General features: G+C 42.9%; 2 protein-coding genes across 4 annotated transcripts in view; both read right to left on the reverse strand.

Moving 5' to 3' along the window:
- The window catches only part of stard9 (StAR-related lipid transfer (START) domain containing 9), a 38,999-nt gene extending 31,960 nt beyond the window's left edge, over nucleotides 1-7,039 (reverse strand). For all 3 annotated transcript variants that reach the window (XM_047337671.1, XM_047337670.1, XM_047337669.1), the window contains exons 1-3: nucleotides 6,776-7,039; nucleotides 3,939-4,008; nucleotides 1,538-1,654 (exon numbers count right to left, since the gene is read on the reverse strand). In XM_047337671.1, coding sequence (XP_047193627.1) covers nucleotides 1,538-1,654; nucleotides 3,939-4,008; nucleotides 6,776-6,822 — 234 coding nt within the window. In that variant the 5' untranslated portion in view covers nucleotides 6,823-7,039. The remainder of the gene's footprint in view (nucleotides 1-1,537; nucleotides 1,655-3,938; nucleotides 4,009-6,775) is intronic.
- Nucleotides 7,040-8,082: 1,043 nt separating this feature from the next.
- Nucleotides 8,083-20,899, reverse strand: cdan1 (codanin 1). The gene is made up of 28 exons (XM_035610626.2): nucleotides 20,749-20,899; nucleotides 18,768-19,453; nucleotides 18,482-18,682; nucleotides 17,946-18,136; nucleotides 17,672-17,788; nucleotides 17,484-17,562; nucleotides 17,194-17,314; nucleotides 16,850-16,959; nucleotides 16,599-16,688; nucleotides 16,396-16,471; nucleotides 16,027-16,232; nucleotides 15,735-15,867; nucleotides 15,412-15,555; nucleotides 15,060-15,226; nucleotides 14,400-14,481; nucleotides 14,131-14,220; nucleotides 13,984-14,038; nucleotides 13,623-13,759; nucleotides 13,437-13,540; nucleotides 12,890-13,039; nucleotides 12,642-12,705; nucleotides 12,377-12,455; nucleotides 11,293-11,519; nucleotides 10,927-11,034; nucleotides 10,751-10,814; nucleotides 9,899-10,113; nucleotides 9,243-9,350; nucleotides 8,083-9,112 (listed from the first exon to the last, which is right to left on the reverse strand). The coding sequence occupies exons 1-28, from the start codon at nucleotides 20,824-20,826 to the stop codon at nucleotides 8,990-8,992; spliced, it is 4,005 nt and encodes a 1,334-aa protein (XP_035466519.2). The 5' UTR covers nucleotides 20,827-20,899; the 3' UTR covers nucleotides 8,083-8,989.
- Between the last annotated feature and the right edge of the window lie 525 nt (nucleotides 20,900-21,424).

The following is a 21,424-nucleotide window of genomic DNA, read 5'->3' on the forward strand; positions in this document are numbered from 1 at the left end:
AGAGTCAGAGAAAGAAAAGAGAAAAGAAAAAGAAACAGAGAGAGGAAGAAGCTGTGTCGTCTGTTGCTCGGTGCACTGCGTAGGCCGTCATCACAGCCCCGTCTTTCTTAAACACATACAAAAGCGGCTCTGACAAGCAAACGACCGACAGGCAGTGAGGGAGTGGCAGAGGAGGGAAACACGTGGACCGACTGTCAGAAACAGAGATACTTCCTGTAATGGAATCAGGCACCATTTTCTCTGGATCTGGAGGCGGTCTCAGGTTGCAAAAACTCCCTCCAATCAAAGCAGCAGATGGATATCTAGTCACACCAGTCACAGCAGCGACATGAAAAGCAAACCGACTCTAGCCGTGCCATGTCTGAGGCGAAGAGACTTCTGGGTAACAGATGGGGCTGATATCGTATCCCCCGAGTGGCCATCTGTGTACAGATGTACAACACAACAAACACAAGCCTCTTGTTGTGGTTTGTCTACATGGACAGCGTTTCCTCTGGGCTCTCGCTCGGTACAGAGACGGTGGCTGCCCAGTGTCGACTTGTGGCCAAAGCCTGGATCAGCTCGCACGTCGTCTCCACCCACGACATGAAGCAAATAACACAACAAGGATAATCTCAAGATAGCACTGAACAAATGTCAAACCAAATCTGACATTAAGGACATGAACTATAGACTAATCTAACTTACTGCATTAATCCTGCTGACTGACTTCATTTTATTTATACTAGGGTTGTTGGATGGAATTTCAGGAGTCAAATGTTAAATTTATAATTTTGAATGCTGTAATTACTACGTCTTTCTTACTGCGGCAGCCCTGTCTTTCTACATTGAGTTTGAGAACGTTGTTTTGTTTACCCAAGTTCCAAGAGAGAGAGACAGAGACAGAGACAGAGACAGAGAAAAGAAGAGAGAAAACTGCGCATCAGCTGATGATTTATTTTCTTCAGATATAGACATCGCGACTCTCGTGAAATACTGTTGCTGGTATAATGCTCGAATGAGCATCAACAGAACGGGATAAATTTTGTTAGAAATTTCATTCAAATGTTTCATTTCTTTAAATAATAAGGAATGAGATTCGGAAGGGGGATTATAGAGGAAGATTGACAGCCCTAATTCATACGCTGTGTATTCAGGACAATACTCGGTTTAAGAAATTCTCATATAAAAACAAATGCGTTGATTGTTTGGTGGTTGTACTTGCTGCCTGTCTATTTGTAAGAGAATTTCTCAAAGCACAGTTAAATCAAGGCTAAATTTCCAATACGATAGCCATAAATTGGATTCATAACAGCAATATGAAAGAAAATTAGGGTTAAAGGTTGAAAACTGGATGTAAACTCAGATGCTGTAACACACCATGGAGGGAGAATTCAGTCATTATTTGGACTGCAGAATGCCCCATTGCATGTAAACGGGAAAATTCTGGAGAGAGAAAAATGTTGAATAGCTGTAGAATAATCTCATTAAGGATAAGGTCCAAGCGAGGACGTTGCGGTTCATGTAAACAGAGCCAGTGAGGGAGTACGGTCATTACCTCCTCCTGCGAGGCATAGTGAGGGTCTGCAGGGTCCACCGACCAGTAGCTGTAGTCAAAACAAAACTCCAGAAGCTTCTCCCTGGAATCTACAGCCCCGTCTGCACGTCCATCCAGCTTCAGGGAGGAAAACACAAGAGTAAAAAAACACAAACTTTTACTCATTTATCTGATCTGAAATACAGTGACTAATGTTTATCATCACACAGTAGCAATTTATCAGAAATAAGTACACAGGAATTTGTTTTACAGCACTTTTTGTACACACTTTCAAGGGATAATGTGTGTCTGCATTTAATAACATGAAATGTGAAGTGGTTTTAAAAAAGCCAGGTACTATAGCTTTTGTTTATGAGACCGCTAGAGTGTGGAATTGCAAGCCAGCTGTTTCCATTCATTAACAACGCGTTCACTCCTCCTACAGTCCTTTATTCGCCTCGGCGCATTAACTCTAAACAACTTTCTGCTTACTGTGAGAGAATCCTCCACTGAGGAAATAAGAACAACAACAACACAGCAGCATTTGGACTTGTCCAGGCACAATGGCCATGATGGAAAAACAGTCCGGCATCTCAGCATTTCTTCTAAATCACTACATCCAACCTGCAGATCCATCTCAGTTCAGTGACGTTCAGTGTACTCCAGTTTTTGAGGGCTTTTTTTTTTTTTTTATTAGATTAAAGGTTGTTAACCTCTTCATTTGCTCTAAATAAAACTCATATTTTCGTTTCACTGATCCTCTGGCTTTTGTCCGTGGAGAAGTGGAACCTGTGGCTGAACTGATCAATGATGGAGCTCGGATATACTATAAATTGATGAAAAATCAGTATTATTACCATATACCTAGGAAAAGCAAGACGTGACAATTATTGTTTGCAGACCTGAGCTCTTCTTCAACAAGATTAAAGTCTTAAGCTGTTCTTTAACACCGATGGTTGAAACCAAAACCTGATATTTAAAATGAATTAATATATGTAATTTTGTTTTTCTATCAAACACCAAAACATTTTTGAAATGATTTTGGTGAGTTCAGAATCAGCAGCAAAAACAGCAACTTTGGAGCTGGTAAGAGTTGGAGGCCTTGATAAAAAACACTTCACTGGTAGATTCATGTCGAGAAAAAGTTTGAGAAAAGCATATTTTTACTTCGGTTATACTTACTAAGCTAAATTACTTTAACATATTGACGACTTTATCATTTATGAAAAAAGGTTTTATCCTACTTTTGGCAGCAGCGTTGGGCAACACTAAGCTCTGGGTATCAATTTGCACATGGGCAATTTCCTCACCTGAAACAGAGACCGTTTAACTCCTTTTAACCAACAATGGCCTTGTGGTGCGAGGGATTAGCTAAGAGCAACACCGGCTACAGGCAAATCTCCTCTCTCCGAAAGATCCCACCACTGACAAATGGTGTTGTGGAGAACTAAGTTGACTATTTGTGAAAGACAAACCTTTATCTTTTTCTTGTTTCACAAGTTTTAATTTATTTCTACGCCTCTGTAGCTTGTGTTATTTGCTGTTTGCGAGCCTTAAATTAATCATCCTGTAAAATCCACGCTATTTTCTCTCTCTGTTCCCCCCAAATTGTCCCACTTTTCCATAAATAATTACTCCCATGAGACCTGCATGAGCCAAGGAGTCTTGATCCTTTTCCATGGCAGAGGGAAGCCATATGTGGTTTATCTCTGTCACATCATTTGTAACTGAATCTCCACCCCCCACCCAACTTCTCTCGAGGCTTCTGCATGTAAAATCTAACCAAATTAAACAAAGTCCCACACACACATGTGGCAAGTAAAGGAGCCAAATGTGGGTTTTTACATTTATTTTGAAGATGAAGGACTTTTAACCTTTTTGTAGGTTTGCTTTATTTGTACACATATGGCGTTTAACTGCAAGCTATCTACAAACGGTCCCCTCCAACGTCTCAATATTAGCTAAGGCACACGCTCACATAAATGATAAAACAGTGTGTAGCATGTTCCACACTTAAACTGTGGGAACTGCACCAGACTGCCTGCAGACAAGTCTACCCAGACATCTGAAATGGCAGGTTGGTAACTTTAGTGAAAGCTCACATGATAATTATTTCCAAATGTGCAAAACCTCCTTGAAACCTATGCTAATTTCTGAATCAAAATTCAACCCTGAAATTTCCGTCTTGACTGTCCTTAATAAAGGCCTGGAGACAGAAGTGTCCAGACTGAATGGATTTGACAGGAATGGTCCCTCCGTGTGTGTGTGTGTGTGTGGGGGGGGGGGGGGGGGGGGGTGTCTCAGTGTGTACTTGTGAGCTCCATCAATAATAAACAACAATGACATCAGGCAGGAAACGGCTAATCTAAAAGCTGTAGACTTCCTGTTGCTGTGATAAATGAATCTATACAGAAACACTCACCTTCACATTTTGGATCCTCACAAACTTATCCTCCACCTGAACCGCCAGCCTTCCTCCATCCGCACCTTCCCTGTGGAGGAAGAAGAAGAGAGCAACTGTTTTTTACCTCGGACAACTTCTGTTGGATTGGAAGAAAACAAAGGCACAAGCCTCCAACTGAGAAGAGAAGACCGGAGGGGAACTTCGGTGTTGATCAGCATCTCCCACTACCCACAATGCAAACCAGACACGAGAACTAACAATGGATTCACAATATTCGCCCATTACAGTCGGACTCAAATTGATTTAAAACCCTCTGTTGCTGCTGTTGATATCATTTGAGAGAATGTCCAATCCAATTTAGGCTGGTTCCACTTGACCGGAGGTGATCACATGACAGTTACAACAACAGATCTTTGTGTTTGTGTGTGCGATCCATGAAATCGCCACTCTGAAAAGTTGAACAGTTTCAGATTCAAATGAAAACAGACCCTCACACTCCAGGGAGATCCTCTGATGAGACACAGCCTGGGCCGTTTCCACAAGAGTGTGCGTGTGAGTGAACAAGTGTGTGTGTGTGTGTGTGTGTGTGTGTGTGTGTGTGTGTGTGTGTGTGTGTGTGTGTGTGTGTGTGTGTGTGTGTGTGTGTGTTTGTGTGTGTGTGTGTAACTGGGACCAGCGTGTGTCCTTGTATGTGTGTGTTCAAGTGAGTAAAACTGGGTCAGTTGTCAGCTGTGTGTGTGCTTCAACAGCTGGACCAGGCACAACTGATGCAACACATGCAGAACTGCAGGCAACCGCAACAAGAGAGTCTCGATCTCCAGGAGTGCTAGTGATGGCAAAAGCTGGCCGTGTGTCTGTGGTGGGTTCGGGCTATTGTAATCAGTCAGCCCCTGCCCTTCACCAATCGGGACTCATTTTTGCCAACACCGGCAGTGGTGACCCCACCCAAAACCACCAACATTCAACCTCTAACTCCAACCGGCACGGAGGAGGAGGAGGAGGAGGTTTGGAGGTTGAAAATAGTCAACCTCGTAAAAAAAAACCTGAGACAAACAATTTCACAACTGGGCTTACATGTTTCTTGCACATGTGAGAGGCGGACTGCACTCTGAGGGGGGGCACCCACTGAATCCTAAAGGTCAAATAAAACAAAGACCAACAAACTATGCCTGAGCAAATGAGGAATGTCTCTGTCACGCAGCCGTTATTCAAATCTAAAAGTAAGGCGATACATCCTTGACAGTACGAGTGTCAGAGCCAGAAATCAGGACGGACATATGTTTTGCACAAGTGAACATTATGGATAAGAAACTCTTTTGTTGTGCAAAACACCAGGAAGACTGGTTGAAAGAATCATTGTCCGGCCCTTCATAGCTTGAATAATGCTTTGTCATGGTACGGTAGCGTAGACTCAAGATTCAGCACCTCTGCAAAAAAATTAAGTTAAATGTGATTCAGGGGGCTATTATAGAACGTATATATCTCCAGACCCTGAAGACCTGTTACTCAACATGCTGCAGAAACTTGCCTGTTAATGTACAGGGGGTGCTCCGGTGGAGCAGAGCAACTTTACTACATCCTTGTGTTACTTTGCTACTTCAACAGCAGATTTTACAGCACTGTGAAATGAGGGGAAAGTTCGTTTTTTCTCCCCATAAATGCCTCTCATGAAATCACTTTAAGTAAAATGAGCAAATGAGAATTAAGTATGTTTTGTGTTCTCAGAGGATTTCTTCAATCAACAACAACAAAAAAACGTGAGATATGATGAACTTTTCAGAAAAAAATGACTGATACACATACAGTATATATTGGCCAATGTATATGTTAAAAATCCATATCGGCAAACATAAACGCCGATACCAATATGTCTGTGAAAGTCTCATACCGCCCGATTTTTTCCGGCCAAACGATAAATCGATCAGACTCTAGACCGCAACTGATACAAATTAAAAACTTTGATCAACTAATCTTCCAGAGCAAGAGCAGAGGCGACATTTACAAATCGCTTGTTATGTCCATGAAAAAACCCAAACAAAAATTAGGTGATCATCAACCAGGGACCTGCAAATGGACAACAAAATAATAATGACTCCTCCAACAACTGTTCAATTATGAAAAATGGTGTTTGATTAATTTGTTGTTGATCGACTAATCGGCTCTCACGGATTTTTTCCCAATTCAAAGCAGCTCAATGAAAACCTGGAGGTCAAGAGGTCAATATTTTGGGGAATTATTGAGTGCAGACACTTGAGACAGAATGGAACTCTTGGCTCTTTTAATTGGTGACAGTGTTTTTCCACCCCAATTATTTCTATACATAATTAGCTGGCATTTTTTTTAAAAACACTGTTCCGTCCAGGCTGCAGTCATTCAAGCAGAGAGGTGTCCTGAGTGAATCACAATTCATAATCATAAACCCCAATTAGCCCTGATGGTCACTGTGTTGTGGCACAGGGCTCCATCTTTCTGCACAGTCCTCAGCAGCACACGAAGCTGAACAGTGAGCCTCTTCAGACAAACACCACTGACAGTCACACATGTCAGCAGCGACCGTGTGCACCACTTGTTCTACACTTGTCCAGCTAGCCAACATGCTAGCTACTAGCTAGGTGTATTACAGGTGTGTGCGCAAAAAAAAAAAAAAAAAAAAAAAGTCAATATGAGAACGAGTTCTGTTTTGAATACAACTTGCTAATTCTCTCCCATGGCCAGTAACCCCGACAACAACAAGAGTTGCGATGATAAGCTAGAAAAGTTCCGTAACGAGGTGCAATAACCCACGTAGTTTAATTCATCGTCGTGCTAATTGCTAATTGGCAGCTGATTAGAAGTGGGCTAGCCTCGTCGCCTACCTCGCGCTGGGAGGGCGGACTCGAATGGCAACTTTCACGTTTGCCATGATGTCTTACGACGATGTCGCACGCGACTCGCGGCCCGGGTGGAACAACATCTCCTCCCGCGGTCCTGCTCATCGGCCCCGACACAAGTTGGAGCGGGAGGGCGGAGTCCGCTCAGGTCATCGTCCGTCCGTCCGCCGGCTGGTCGGTCGGTCGGTCGGTCGGTCGAGGGTCCACCCGGTCGAGCCGCCCGCCGCGTCGGTCTCCTCCCAAACTCTGAGACCCAAACTTCCTGTCGGCACGAGCGGGAGGAGGGAGGAGGGAGGCGGGAGGCTGCAGGACCCTCCCCCTCCCCTACTCCTCCCCCTCCTCCTACTGAGCTACAGTCAAATACTTTTTTTTTTTTTTTTTTGCATGTCTGTTATTATTTAAATCCTCCACTGTTTAAAGTGTAGAGGATTCTAATTTGTTTTGTTGATTCGTCAAAATCTGATTTGATAAAGAAATAGAGGAGGATAAAGTTAAACAAACATTGTTCATTATAGGTCATAACTTTTCGACAAGGGGCATCAATTTTGAGATAAAAACTCAAAATTATGCAAGTTAAAGCCACTTGTTTTTCAACAACTTGAATCAGATGTTTGACTTAAACCGAGCATTCAAATTTGCACACAAAATGATGAGGGGGAAAAAAGTCATAAAGTCAAAAAATATTAACATATTAAGTCCACATTTTTAGATCAACGGTCCAAAGGTTTAGACTTCCCAAGTCAAAATGGTGCAATATGTCACTAAATGGTCAAATTTAAGCGTATGTCAAATTATGACCAACCAACAAGCAGTCTTTTTGTTAGCATATTAATAAATAATGTTATAATAAAATTTTAAAAAATTAGACAAATTAATCATGGTTTTACCTCATCAAATGAAAGAGGGTGGAAGATAAAATGTCATAATGTTGACATTACAAGTCAAATTTTTCAGATAAAAAGTAGTAATAAGTTATTTCAGATCTCTGGCTTCATCATACCATTATTAAAGTAATATCTGTTAATTTACTTGAGTAATGTACTTGTACTGTATATTTCCATTTTATAATACAATACTTTTACTCATCTAACAGCTTGTAGTTACTTATTGCTTTTCAATCAGCTTCAACTGTAAACTTACACACTGACCCATCACTATTAACAACCTGTCGTATAATACACATGTATTTTTACTTAATAAACTACTTGATGCTTAATTTGTAATACGGTATTTTTTGATTATTGCATTGGTACTTTAAGATGAGTAAAGGATGACAGCTGATGGCGACACACTTTAAACTAGAATACATCTTTATTATTACATCTTAAACTTTTGCGGCGACATAAAAAATATTTCAAGTTAAAAGCAGCAGAGAATTATGGCGCTCATTTAACATGAACAAAAATAATCACAAATGCGGTCCTGCATCCATGACAGAAAAATGCAATTCACAAGTGGTGGCGGTCGAAGGCAGTGTGTCAAAGTGCTGTACTAAAATAAAGACATTAATCTTCTCTGTTGGGTCTAAAAATTAACAAAATTGTTTTAGTCCATTTTTAGAAAACTTGTCTAAAACAAAGACTCTGGAATCTGGCTGTTGTGGTTGGATCTCGTGTCAACTCTAGAGATATGCAGTCATTTTCAATTTGGTTATTGCCTTCATGTGTCAGCAAAGTTGCTCAGTTTACATTGTTGGCTGCAAAAAGTCAAAAATGCCCACCTCAGGCACCCTTCTCCTGTCTTTGCTCATACTCTGCTATGGTTTTGACTGTTTGAAAGGTTTGATCTACTGGCATTTCCCTTCAGACACGGTCGTGTACAGGTTTGCTTGCAGGAAGGTTCCGCGGATCTAAGGTAAGAGACAGCGAGGTCTCCCTTGCTACTACCACTGACTGGCAGGGCTTTCTGGTTCTCACCAGCACCTTAGCAAAAGAGCAGAGGGATTCATGAAAGGCTGTGCTGACACTTCACAAGAAGGAGGAGAACAAAAAGTCTAAAGTCTCGCAACGTCTGTGCAGAGGCCGACGGGGCAACCGCTTTGATGGGCTGCGCAGAAATGGCAACTGTAAAGATGGTCAACAACATGAATTCACACAGAAGTGAAGCTCTCTCTTGAGCAACATACTGACAGATGCGACTTAAAACGCTGTGGTGATCACACAAAGGTTGTCATGGGAAATTTGGATGGTGTTATCGTTGTCACGTAGCGCCCTCCACTGTCTGATGTGAGACCTGCAGTGTGTCCATTTGACTTGGTAACTCAGCCAGAGGCAAGGGGAGTTTAATACTCTGTGACTGCAGCTGAAATTTCTCTATCAGCTCCTGAAATGAGACCAAAATGAGAGAACAAAGTGAGCCGGGGAGAGCGGAAAAGAGTCAAACGGGGTCAAATCGCTAGTGAAAGAAATACGTACGGCGGAATGTAACATAATAAAATGCAGCGAGCTCTTACCGCCAGCAAGGCCAAGTTTGTTAGTTTCCTCCAATGAGATATGACCTCTTCCTCGCCCAGGATTCCTCTGTCAACCAGCTTTCGAACCAGGAACAGATAGTTGTTCCACTGAAAAGACAGAGGAGTTCTTTGTAACACATCGAAGACTACAGAGTCGGTCATAGAAAAGATTCAATTCATCAACAATAAAATAGAAAAAAATGTCAGTTTTTGGAAATTCAAAATAGAGGGTCATTTGCTGCATGTCATAACCCTCTCATGTCCTCAACATTGGGTGAGAAGCCGAGTACACCCTGGACAGGTCGCCAGCCTATCGCAGGGCCACATACAGAGACAAACAACCATTCACTCTCACATTCACACCTACGGTCAATTTAGAGTCTTCAATTTACCTAACCCCATTCTGCATGTCTTTGGACTGTGGGAGGAAGCCGGAGAACCCGGAGAGAACCCACACATACACGGGGTGAACATGCAAACTCCACACAGAACTGGGATTCGAACCCAGAACCTTCTTGCCCAGTTTGTGAGGCGAAAGTGCTAACCACTACGCCACCATGCAGTCAATAATAATCATAAATAAATATAAAAAATTATGAATGAAGACACACATACAGTATGTGGTAAAGTACACGGGTACGAGGTTGTTGACGTACCTCGGTGTCGCTGGCCTTCAGCACAGCAGTGACGGTGAGCGCGGTGAAGAGCAGGTGCAGGGGGGCGGAGGAGCAGCAGTCTCTCTCCCACAGCTCAGCAAGTTGCTCCAGCAGCGATCTGACAGGAGGCTCTGACCCGGCACCAGGACCCGCAAGAACTTCACACCCTCCTCCGCCGCCCACAGACAGAGACAGCACCGGCAGCTCAGCGGACACTGAGCAGGACGCGCACACACACAAAACAGGGCAAACAGCTCTGTTTATATTTTAAGGGATAACGAGATTGTGTACCTGTTTTCATACATTTGCAATTTAGGGAGCGCACTAAAAAAATGTTGTATGACATATATATCATCACCACCTACACTTGACATTAATTAGTTTGTGGACCGGCATGTGTCTGATGTCGGCATATAGTTTTTTCGCCGAGTAGTAGTCTTTCTGTTTGAATGAAGAAAAATGAATGAACCAGTTCATTTATTTAATTTCGTAGCCACTGTCTGTCATATCATCGCGCATCACCAACTTCAGGCTCAGTATTTCGACACTAGTTCGAATGTGCTATATACAAATCCTCATCATCCTCAAGCATTGTATCGTCTGAGGCGAAGACTGCAAGCAAATCTGCGAAATTTGCAATTATGTGTGTGGTGTCCTCCCCTCTCCCCATGTGGTACCACGTTTTTGCTTCTCTTCCACACCATGGTTCAGTTTGATCTGGAATGAAACCAGCTCTTTTGGTCGGACCGCTGGTCCGGGCCATTGTCCGTGGCTCCATTCACAACCGTTATATTGGTACGGACTAGACTGAACACGCCCTCAAGAGTTCATCATAAAGCCCTGGACTCTTACCCAGTTTGCAGGCCAGCAGGACGGTAGAGTTCTGAAGCATCTGCTCCGACAGCACAGTTGAAAACTAAGAAGAAATGAGAAGAAGAAAAAAAAAAAGAAGTGTGACCAATACTGGCAAAAAAATTCAGTAAATCCAGTACAAGTGATGCTCTGTTGCACTTGTGCGTGTCATGTACCTTCCTGCAGGCCAGAGTGTCTCCCACTCGCTGCAGCAGCGTTTTGAGCTGAAAGTCTGTTGGCAGTTCCCCATCAGTCCTGGGGCCGATTGCGATGCTCAACCACTCCTACATTAAAAAACAACAACAACACATGGGCATAGAAATTCAGACAGAAATGACTGGTTCCTTAATCTAACTGGTGACATAACACTAACCTGCATAGAAAATTGAACATCTAAAACAAAGAATTGCAGAATAAGAACTTTAACAGGAAGTGCCCAGTTGTAGCAGCTGGTACTGTCAAATGAAGTAATGATAAATAAAAATCACAACCAATACATTACTGAAGTGCTAAAACACTGTATCATCCCTTTGTGAACACACCTTCATCTCAATGAGGATGTCTGAGGGCAGTGAAGCACTGTGGCCGCAGTGTGGCGGGCAGGCCATTACTCTCTCACTTCTGTGTTTTCTCCTGGGAGTAGTCGACTGCTCCTGGGTGACCAGCTCGACCACAGGCCGCTCAACATCCCCCGAGTCTGGGGCCGCTGGGCTACCCAGAGTCTTCATCACACGATCATATCTGCTCTTCCACTCGCGCCTAATAAGCGCTGACGGCAGGAAAACAGAAAGGAAGAATTGTGATGGATGTCCTTAGGGAACCTTTAACCACAGCACTCACTATATTTTCATCTACAAAATAAATATTCTGTAGCAGGATCCTAGCAGGACTGAGAGCTTGGTGGTGTCAGCCATGTCTTATATACCCGCAGTAAAAGGTGTCAGTTTTATTAAATTTTGCCAGTATGACATCTAAATAAATATCTACAAAGCTTAACCCTGTCTATTTTTGCAGGTAATCTCACGCATCATGCGTGACATCTGCAGCTCTAGATGACAGCAGCAGAAAGGGCTAGGAGGTCGTTCTGAGACCACCACACACACACGTGACAAAGGCAGTGTGTCCTGTGCCTTCTTTATAAAATCATACCAGTGTTTTTGCTTGTTTCACTACATTGCATGTATCCTCATTTAGTACTTGACATTGACAAATTGGCCATCGTGTAAACCCTGACCTCAGGTTCTCGAACATAAAAAAATCACATTTGGGGAAAAAAGAGCACTGCTATCCGATTGCTACTGGAAATATCCTAGGTCGAGAAATCAGAATCAGGAGAAAAAGATTTGGATTTGTGCCCCCTTACAGTGAAGTGGCTTGACATGCATACATCACACTGACATACAGTATGTCTGTCTTCAAAGTATAAGCTACACATTGACAATATGCACATCTCAAGAAAATGTCTATTTTTTTTAAAAGAATGAGATGAAAATGGCAGTCTGAGGAATAGGTTAAGCTAAAGACTGCAGACTGTGCTGGAACACAACATAATCAAAGTAGAGTGTAAATAACATGCATTTAACAGGGTATGAACTTGTATAATCACAGGTATGGTAGTTACTGTACCTGTAATGTTGGTGGAGAGCCAGCTGCAGGCTTTTTCTGTTGCAATACGTTGGGTGATATTTTCAGAAGTGGTCAGGACCTGCAGAGAGACAATAAGTCAAAAACATGGAAACAACCCAAAGTTTTTATTATGTTTTTTTTCCTGTTATGAAAAAAATAACTTGCATTTAGAGACTTGATTTATTTTGTAAATGAATGTGTCAAACTTTGTCGCAGGGGCTTAGAGTGATATGATATCATTATTATTGCATGGAGATTTACTTACAGCTGCAGAGGTTTCATCAGGGAGGAGAATTCTTATGGCTTCAGGACTCTTCTCACAACAAAATCTGCAAATCCCAGAGGACAGAGATTACCATAAAGATGAGATTACCCCCACAGAAATGAAACACTTGTAAACAAAACAATATTTTTCCGACTATCAAATGGTCATTCAGGTCCATTCAAGATATTTCCAAATCTATGGACTTGAAAGACAGTTTTGTTTGTTGCTTGAAAAAGAGGCCGTGGTACCTCGCGGCTCTCGGCAGGGCCTCCAGTCCCGCATCACACAGCTGAGCGCAGATGGACTCGTTCAGTTTTGAAGGATTGGAGTTTGGCATCTCCAGTCCGTCTCTCAGCATCTTCTCTCCTCTCTCCACCAACTCATTCACCAGCGTAGCCCTGTCAAAAATGAAAAAATAAACATGAAAACAAACCCATGTGAAAAGACAAAAAGAAAAGAAAAATCAAATAAATAATATGTAGTTAAGTTTGAGTGAAGCTGTAAACATGATGCGTCTACATCTACACAGGGTGGTGAATTCACATCAGCCACCATCTAAGTGCTGGTAAATTTGTGCTGTTGAACGCTGACTAGCTTCTTAGGAAGGCAACCAATCAAACGTGCGGACGGATTACCTGCTGCTCTGAAAAGCCCTTTTCAATTCTAAAAAGCTATTTGGTGGAAGACTGGTCAAAGCAAAATAAAAAGATTGTGAAAGATACAGTTGATTTAGAAACATATGACTTGGAAATCTCTCAATCTGCTCACAGTATGTAGAACTACTGTGATACTAACTTCATGTGCTTGACGCCATTGGATCCAATTCTCTCCGCTACGAACTCCACGGTGCGACGCAGCGACGGAGGCTGGTTGTGGAAGAAGGCTTGCTCGAGGTCCACCTGTCACATTCGACTGGTCGGTTTTAAATACTCACACAAAGGCGAATCACTGATGCCATTTCACATTTTTCTGTTGACTCACCTGCAGTTTTTGATGCGACCGGTTGGCAGCCGGTGTGTCCCTGAGCTCAGCCGAAGTGGGAGTGATCTTGCGGATGATTCCTCCACTTTTGGCTGTGCTTCCAGACACAAAGGCAGCTAGGAGCTTACGGAACTCACCTGAACCGATTAAAAACAAGGCAGGGAACATCAGTCCACGGTTGTTTCTTTGTGGCCTATTTAATCTGAACATACAGTTTATGGACCAGATGTGATCTAACCTCTCTGGCTCACGATTTAACAGCATTTACCTCGTCTATAGAGAAAACTGTACCAACTCTGCTACAGATAAACATGTTGAAGATGTGCCTGTAAATATAAAAGATTAACATATTACCACTCACCAAGAAATGGACAACATGTATAGAGAAGCTGCTGATCCACGAGAGAAATGCAGTCCTGAAAATAACAAGAGAGCCCTCAGTATAAATGGAAAACCAGCGGTGGGCATTTCATCCACAAATACCAACTAGAGTGAATATTTTACTCACGAGTCCTACACCACTTGTGGTGCCCTCCTCCAGCTTAGCCACCACCGTGAACTCACTGGTGAAGAAAATGTCCTCGGGAATCACAGGAATCTAAAACACAACCAGTTCAATCACATTTAACTGTTGTGCAAAAAAGGAAATAATATGATTTTAGGACAAAGGCAAGAAATGAGGTTTTAAATAGCAACCAATCGTATTCCTCTATTCAATTTACGTTTTTCTCTGCAAAGAACAAACAACATCTGCAACCTCTACAAGTTGAATCTCACCTGGAAAAGCCACCCGAGCACAGACAACATCAGCAGCTTGTTCAGGTAACAGATTTCTCCACACCTGCTCAGCAACATTTTCCTACCAGAGGCATATCAAACCAAACTTACAGAGGCAACAAGAGGTCAAACATCTACAAAAACAATGAAAAATGTGTAATTGTTTGTTGCTTTTCAGTTCTGTAAATTCGTGGGGTGGGGTTTTCAAATTCATATTCTGCCAAATCACCATTCAGAGATATAAAGAGCAGATGAGGTAGTAGGGTGTTTGAGTCTATTTGAACAATAATATATATTTTTTGACATTTACTGGGTAAGTAAAAATATTTCTAAAAACATTATTTTGTATGTTTGTTGTGCTTTAGTTTTAAAAATTATATCCCAACTTACAAAATCGATCTTATGTACTTGATTTCTTACATGTTTATTTGATATTTCACAATGGCTCTGACTAGTCCACATGTCCTTGAGCAAGACTAGAACCCTAGACTGCCCCAGATGGCTGAAGCGCTGTGTATTGAAGAATGGTATGAATGTGTGTGAATAGGTGAACGCGACTTGTGCTGTTAAGTGCTTTGAGTGGTCAACAAGACTAAAAATATTGTCCGTTTTACAAAATATGATGTTTAAGATATGGAGGATTTGAAACCGGAGACAGACCTGTACAGGAGAAGCAGTGTGCCCAACGTGGTCCTGTAGCAGAGCAGCAGGGGGCCGACAAAGTCCAACATGGAGAGGAACTCCACCAGCCAGGGGACAGTCAGGATGGTGCGTCTCCTTTTCACACTGTTACTCAGCACAGCGCACACATCCAACACTGGAACGCTCTGACGTATCAAGAGAGCGGGGAGATTTTATTCCTAATTCATTTAAATTGCCAGGTCTTGACTAAAAAGAGGAAGACTTTAAAGAGTCCTTAATGAGATCAAATGAAAATAATCTTGCTTTCACCTACTCTATTTGAAACAAGTCTAAAGAAATTATTTCATTACTTCAAACTTGTTTTCGTCACCTTGCTGCGCAGCGCTACAGCAGCCTCTTGAATCTCTCTGGATGGTCTCTCAGATGTTTGGTAAGGCAGAAAAGAAATGAATCCGAGAAACTTAGCCAGAAGCCGAGCAAGGAGGAGCACTGAGGTGAACCGCTGCTTCTCATCCTGAAATGAAAAAGGTTTACGTAATAATTAAAAGCATGTCGGTCTTTAATAAATCAGAATTTTACAGGCTTTACAAAAATATTTTTGCCTTAAAAAAAACATAGCTTGATCCAAACTGACATGGCACTTCAGTGACACTGACATTTTCATAATATCTGTGTCTGACTCTGAAAGTCTACCTGCTGCTCCATGTCCCCGTCTCCCTCCTCCTCTCCCTCCGCGGTGGAAGCAGCGGGGCTCAGGATGGACACCTCATCCAGCTGGAGGAGCTGCTGACACAGGCTGTCCTGCAGGTGCTGGTTCAGCTGGCAGCTGGTATACAACATGGAAGATTACGCAATGACTCATTGACTAATTGCTTGAAAAGGAAAACTTGGGAGATTGGACCTAAATCGGCCTATTCAAAGTGTTTGTCCTGTGTCCATTTTATATTCTAATTGTACAGTTCAACAATGACGTATTTGTTCTCACCAACTGGCCGCCTGCAAGAAGTCTCTGAAAAACTCCTGGTGGCCAGGGAAGGAAGGAGGAGGACAGGGTCCAACAACACCATGAGGCTGAATGAGACGCTCTTCCAGACGCTTCAGACGCCCCAAGCCGTCAGCTCCCAGCATACCCAGCAGGTCATTGTCAGCGGTGTCCCCGGGGGAGCTGTTCACACGGGGGCCTTTACACATCTAAAAGGAAAATAAGTAATTTTTATGGATCTGAGACCTCCCAAGTCTAAAAAAGTATATTATATTGAGATCAGGGTGTATGTTTAACATTTTAGACATTTGATGTAGATAAAATTACTTGATGATCTATTATGTAATTTGTTGATGGGGTACCACAGTCTACCTGAACAAGCTGCTTCAGGAACAGACGCGCAAAATGAGAATGGTTTCCAGCAGCGGACAGTTGGTTCATCATTCCTCTAAAAAAAAGAAGACAAAACAATTAAATACGAAATGAAAAGAAAGACAAATGGATAAGAACCCATTAAGAACCCATTTTCATATTTTAAATTACATCTGGTTCAAAAAGTAAATCATTGTACTTGCCTTATCCTACTCCCTAAAGCGGCATCAAAGTTCCATCCTGGTTCCGTGTGAAAGTCGTCCCATTCTCGCAGCACTTCATAAAAAATATCTCTGGAGGAAAAATAGTAACTGATGAAGTCAAAATCAGCAGCAGCAGTTACTGAAGCTCAGCCTGTGCTCAGCTTGTGTACTTCAACACCATCTGCTTAACACTTCATCTGTCGTACAAGAAGTTGTATTTAACTGGACAAAAGAAAGAAACTGTGATGTACCTCTGTTTTTTAAAGGTGTGGAAGGCCTTGTCACTACCGAAGTTGGACCTGTTGTCTGTGGCAGGACGGAACGGGACCGAGTGAATGAAAGTAGAAACGGAGGGAGAAAGCTGGAACAGAAGAGGGAGAACACAACAAACCGTTTTAAGTTGTTCTCAAATGTTTTGAGACAGATTATGAAGCTCTTTAGTGAGGAGCAAACAAGGATTCTAATAACATAAGCCAACTGCATTTTCGATACAAACATGGCCTCATGGTGTTTTGGGACCAATATTCAAATTTAGTCAATATCACTCTCTGAAACAAAGCACGTACACTAGCATAATTAAATCCAAGGGAGTTACCTTGGCTGTGCTTCTGTCCTGGGCTTGAGTGAGACGGTCCCGGAGGTCTGGAGAGAAAGACGCCACCCTCTCGTTCTCTGCCAGCAGACGCAATGTGCACTTGTCCAAATGAGCCACCAGCCTTTTTTACGAAGACAAAGCAGATGCTTATGAATCAACTCAGCGATCGACTGGAGGAGCAGAGTCGCTTAATTAATTAGGGGGGAAACTGTGAGCTGATATATTCTTGTTAGTGAATAGGAGAGTGAGGAAAGAAATTCTCTGTGAGAAAGAAATGGAAAAAAACTCACTGAAACTGATTCTCCAGAACCTTTACTGCAAAATACACACAGTTGTGTACTTGTCTTAGGTAACAACTCTCCAAAACATCTGAAAACATGAAAAAATGTGGCTCAATTTCAATTTATACAAAAGTTGGAAAAAACTAGTTGGAACAATTAAATGATTAAAAAGTGAAACATGAAAAGAATCGACCGACCTGAATTTACAGCACACAAACTTTCCTGTTCATCATCGTTGTGGGAGTGAGGCGACCGAGACGTCAACAACTGCACCACAAAGAAAAGCTCCAGGAAAATGTTCGGCACCAGATTTTCTGTAAGACATGATAACACAAACACACTCTTTTTCCTCATCTTTGGAGATTTAAGAGAGATTTACTAGATTTAAAATCATTTCATCTGAGTTTAATGGCTGGTATTTATGTGGTGTTACTTTCTTTTAATGCATGGTGACACCTTGTGGCCATTTACCAGAAATGCAGGTGCAATAAAGCTCCGCCAAGACATCCAGCTCCAAGGAGAAGGTGACTTTGGATGGTTCCGGACAAGTTGTCTGCGGGTCAGGTGTAACTTTAGATCCCATCCTAAGCCCTGACTTTGTCGGGGTGCAAGGGTCCAGAGAGGAGGGCTGAGGAGAGCCGACCTGCTGGGCGCGCTTTGTCCTGAAACCAAGAAAGTCCTGATCGTTAAAAAAAACAAAGATAAATGGAGATGAAGAGCAAATGATGCTTGAGTTGGACCAAAAAAGCAGAGGTTGTCATTAATAATAATGAGTGTCTAGAAATCTGTAAAGAATATCAGTATCATAATGAATTTACATAAATATTATATTATATGAATATTTATAAAAGTCTAGTTTACATTTCTACAACTCTCTGTAGAATAGAGAAAGGTAAATCAAAAATATAAACAAACATTTGTGTCATCCTTTTCCTCCACTACTGAACACTAGAGTAATGGTCAACTTTTGTTTTAGAATAATTCGAGTCATTATGCGTTTCACTTACTTCTCCCTCTTAAGTAGTTCCCTCTCTTCCTGTAGGCTCAGTGGACTGCCCGTCGTCATCAACCCCTGAAGCGCCTCGACCCCTGACGGGGGACTAGAAGGCTTCCTGAACGGTGTGGAGGTGAAACAGGTCTTTGGTTTGGAATGTGGCCGCTCTGCACTGACTGGTGTTGGGTTTATTCTTCTAGATGGTTTGGATGGCCTAGAGATGAATGGAAACAACGGTTAGACAAATCGGGGGGAAAATAAGCGGTAGACTTTGGTTTAACGGAGAGTTGTGAACTCACACTGGGGAAACTGATGATGACCCAACAGGAGGGAAATCCTCCAAGTTGTTGAAGTTGAGCTGCCCGACAGACGGAGGTGAAACCTGCTCGCTTATCCTATTTTGCCCTCCTCCTCTACCTGACCTCCTCCCCCCACTGTCCCATCGTCCGTTTTCATCACAGTGATGTCCTCCACGTCTCCCTTGTCCAGCCATGCCACCACCACCACTACCTCCACCACTCCTCCTGCGGCCCTTCTGTGTTTGGATGTCCGGAGGAGAAACCATGTAGTCCCCCAGACTGATCCTCTGGCCGGACCGGCGCTCGGAGCCAGAGGGCCTGGACGCGGGGCTCCATGTCGTGGTGAAGGAAGGGCTGCTGAAAGCACTGACCCCGCTAAGACATTGGGACTCTGACTGACCAGCAGCATCAGGCGACACCGGCGTGGCCGGGGAAAACAGTTGGACACGGCTGGCGCTCCGTGAAGCGGCACCATCACCACCAGCAGACCTGCAGCCCCTCCTGTCAGAGAAGCCGTGCGTCTGTGCTGCAGCAGGCCTGTGACGGCTGGGGGTCTTGGCGGGTGTGGCGGGACCGTGGGTCAGCGCTTGACTGCTCTGCTCTCGCAGGAAGTTTAAAAGAAACGGGACAAATTCTTGTTTGTGAACCGTCAGCCCGGGTTTACAGAATGACAGCTTGTCGTTCTCCTGTTGAAAAGAGACACACAACTGTTGGAGAAATGGATTCCGACGATTGAGGCGTTTATGAAGCTGCAATTATCACTGATAATCGACACGGATTAAACCAAAATACAGCAAGCAATTAGGCCATTATTAGGCCTCTCACGATAACTACTTTCATATATTGTCCCAGAAATGATTGCTATAAACAATACTATTGTCATTTTAAGAAAGAAGGTTTGGTACTTAATCATGTGAGCTTGCAGTATATTGGTCCTACACGATTTGTGTTGCTGCTGAGAGAAATGTTATCCAAAGTTTAGACTTGCGTTGAGGCCTCAGACAAAAGCAAGTTGAAGACACGGAGTCTCTTGGAAAAATACTTTTAAAAAATCCATATTTTCTGACATTTTATAAACCAAAACCAGTGATTGATTAATCACACGACAAGAGCAGATGAGAGGATAGAAGCGAAGCAGCGAGACTTTGCTGGACTGTTGTTGACATTCAATCATTCTTAATCCTAGAAAAACACGCACGCATGTAGACACAATGACTGTTATTGGGCTCAATACAAATAATAACTTATCGTATGATATATGAACATGAACACCACCATGTTCATATATCATACGATAAGTCGATAGCACTGCTCTCATTAGAACACACACACACACACACACACACAGGACTCAACCACTGTAAAAAATAATTCACTGGTACACTTGAAGTGCAATAACAAACTGTGCAACATTTATATTTATTCTCCACGTGTAACTTTTGCTACTGCTCTGTATACACTATTTATATATTATATTTTCTGTTATATTTTGTACATACCTATTGCTTTTTTAAATTTCTTTCCATATTCTTCTGTCCACTTTGCTCCTGTAATGTCCAAATGTCCCCACTGTGGGACGCATAAAGGTGTATCTTATCATATCTTCATTATTGCACTGGACAGCTTCAGAGACCAGCTAGCTACCTAGCTAACAACGCGCAGGCTAACATCTGCTAAACGCGCACAGCCTTTCCTCAAACAGCGACAGTAATAACCGAAGAAATAATAATAACAGTAAAAAAATATGATCTTCTTTAACGCTTCATTCCATCTTGACCCGCAGGGAGCGTCATGCCTACAGTCCTCACCAGCCAGGCTGACGTTAGCCCGCTAGCCGAAGCAGCGGCTAAAAGTTTTTTTGTTTACACTTGAGTCGCGAGCGATGTCATCCCGTAAGTCACGCGACGGCCGGGCAGGACCGCGCGCGTGGCGCGAAACGTGTCCCTCGCGCGGCTCGGAAGCCCTTTCCCCGCACACTCACCTGGAGGTTCCTCAACCAGGCCGTGACCGTGTCGGTGTCCACTTTCTGCGACAGAACACATTCCAAAAGAGCCGCCATTCTGTCTGCGCGGCCGCTGCGCTGTGGCGCTGCTGCGCGGCCGCGGGACTGAGGGGATGGCCTGGGGGCGAGGGGGCGGGGCCAGCGTCTGACGCAGGCGCGTAACTAGCGTGTGACGTACTACGGCGACCACGTGTGCAGCCCAAATGACAGCTCGCTCCCTGCATGGTCTTCTGAGGAGAAGCCCGAACACATAATAATAATAATAATAATAATAATAATTTTATTTATATAGCACCTTTTAGTAGTAGATTCACAACGTGCTCTCACAAAAACATATAAATCACAGACAACTAAAATCAGCATTCCAACAACAATACAGTTTTCAGGTCAAATATCTGAATAAAGAAAAATGGATATAAAAAGATAATATAAAAAGACGACATCACATAAAAGCAAGTCTATAGAAATGGGTTTTTAAAAGTGACTTGCACAGACTCTGCCAGCCTTATCTCCTCAGACAGGCCGTTCCAAAGTCGAGGGGCCCTGATGGAGAAAGCTCGATCACCCTTAGATTTGAGCCCTCGACTTTGGAACTGTTAGTAAAGACCCACCTGAGGCTGGCTTGTAGGGGATCAGCATTTCAATCATGTAGCTT

Source organism: Scophthalmus maximus, chromosome 15 (genome assembly GCF_022379125.1).
Source record: "Scophthalmus maximus strain ysfricsl-2021 chromosome 15, ASM2237912v1, whole genome shotgun sequence".
NCBI classification, from domain to species: domain Eukaryota; kingdom Metazoa; phylum Chordata; class Actinopteri; order Pleuronectiformes; family Scophthalmidae; genus Scophthalmus; species Scophthalmus maximus.

Bases quoted from the DNA above. Each gene is read 5' to 3' on its own strand.
- cdan1 (XM_035610626.2), bottom strand. From the start codon at position 20,826: ATGGCGGCTCTTTTGGAATGTGTTCTGTCGCAGAAAGTGGACACCGAC. The intron at 17,563-17,671 runs GTCGGTCGATTC...TCATGTTTTCAG, and splicing joins TTTGTGTGCTGTAAATTCAG to ATGTTTTGGAGAGTTGTTAC. The intron at 15,556-15,734 runs GTAGACTTTCAG...TTTTCATTTCAG, and splicing joins ACGGGGACATGGAGCAGCAG to GATGAGAAGCAGCGGTTCAC.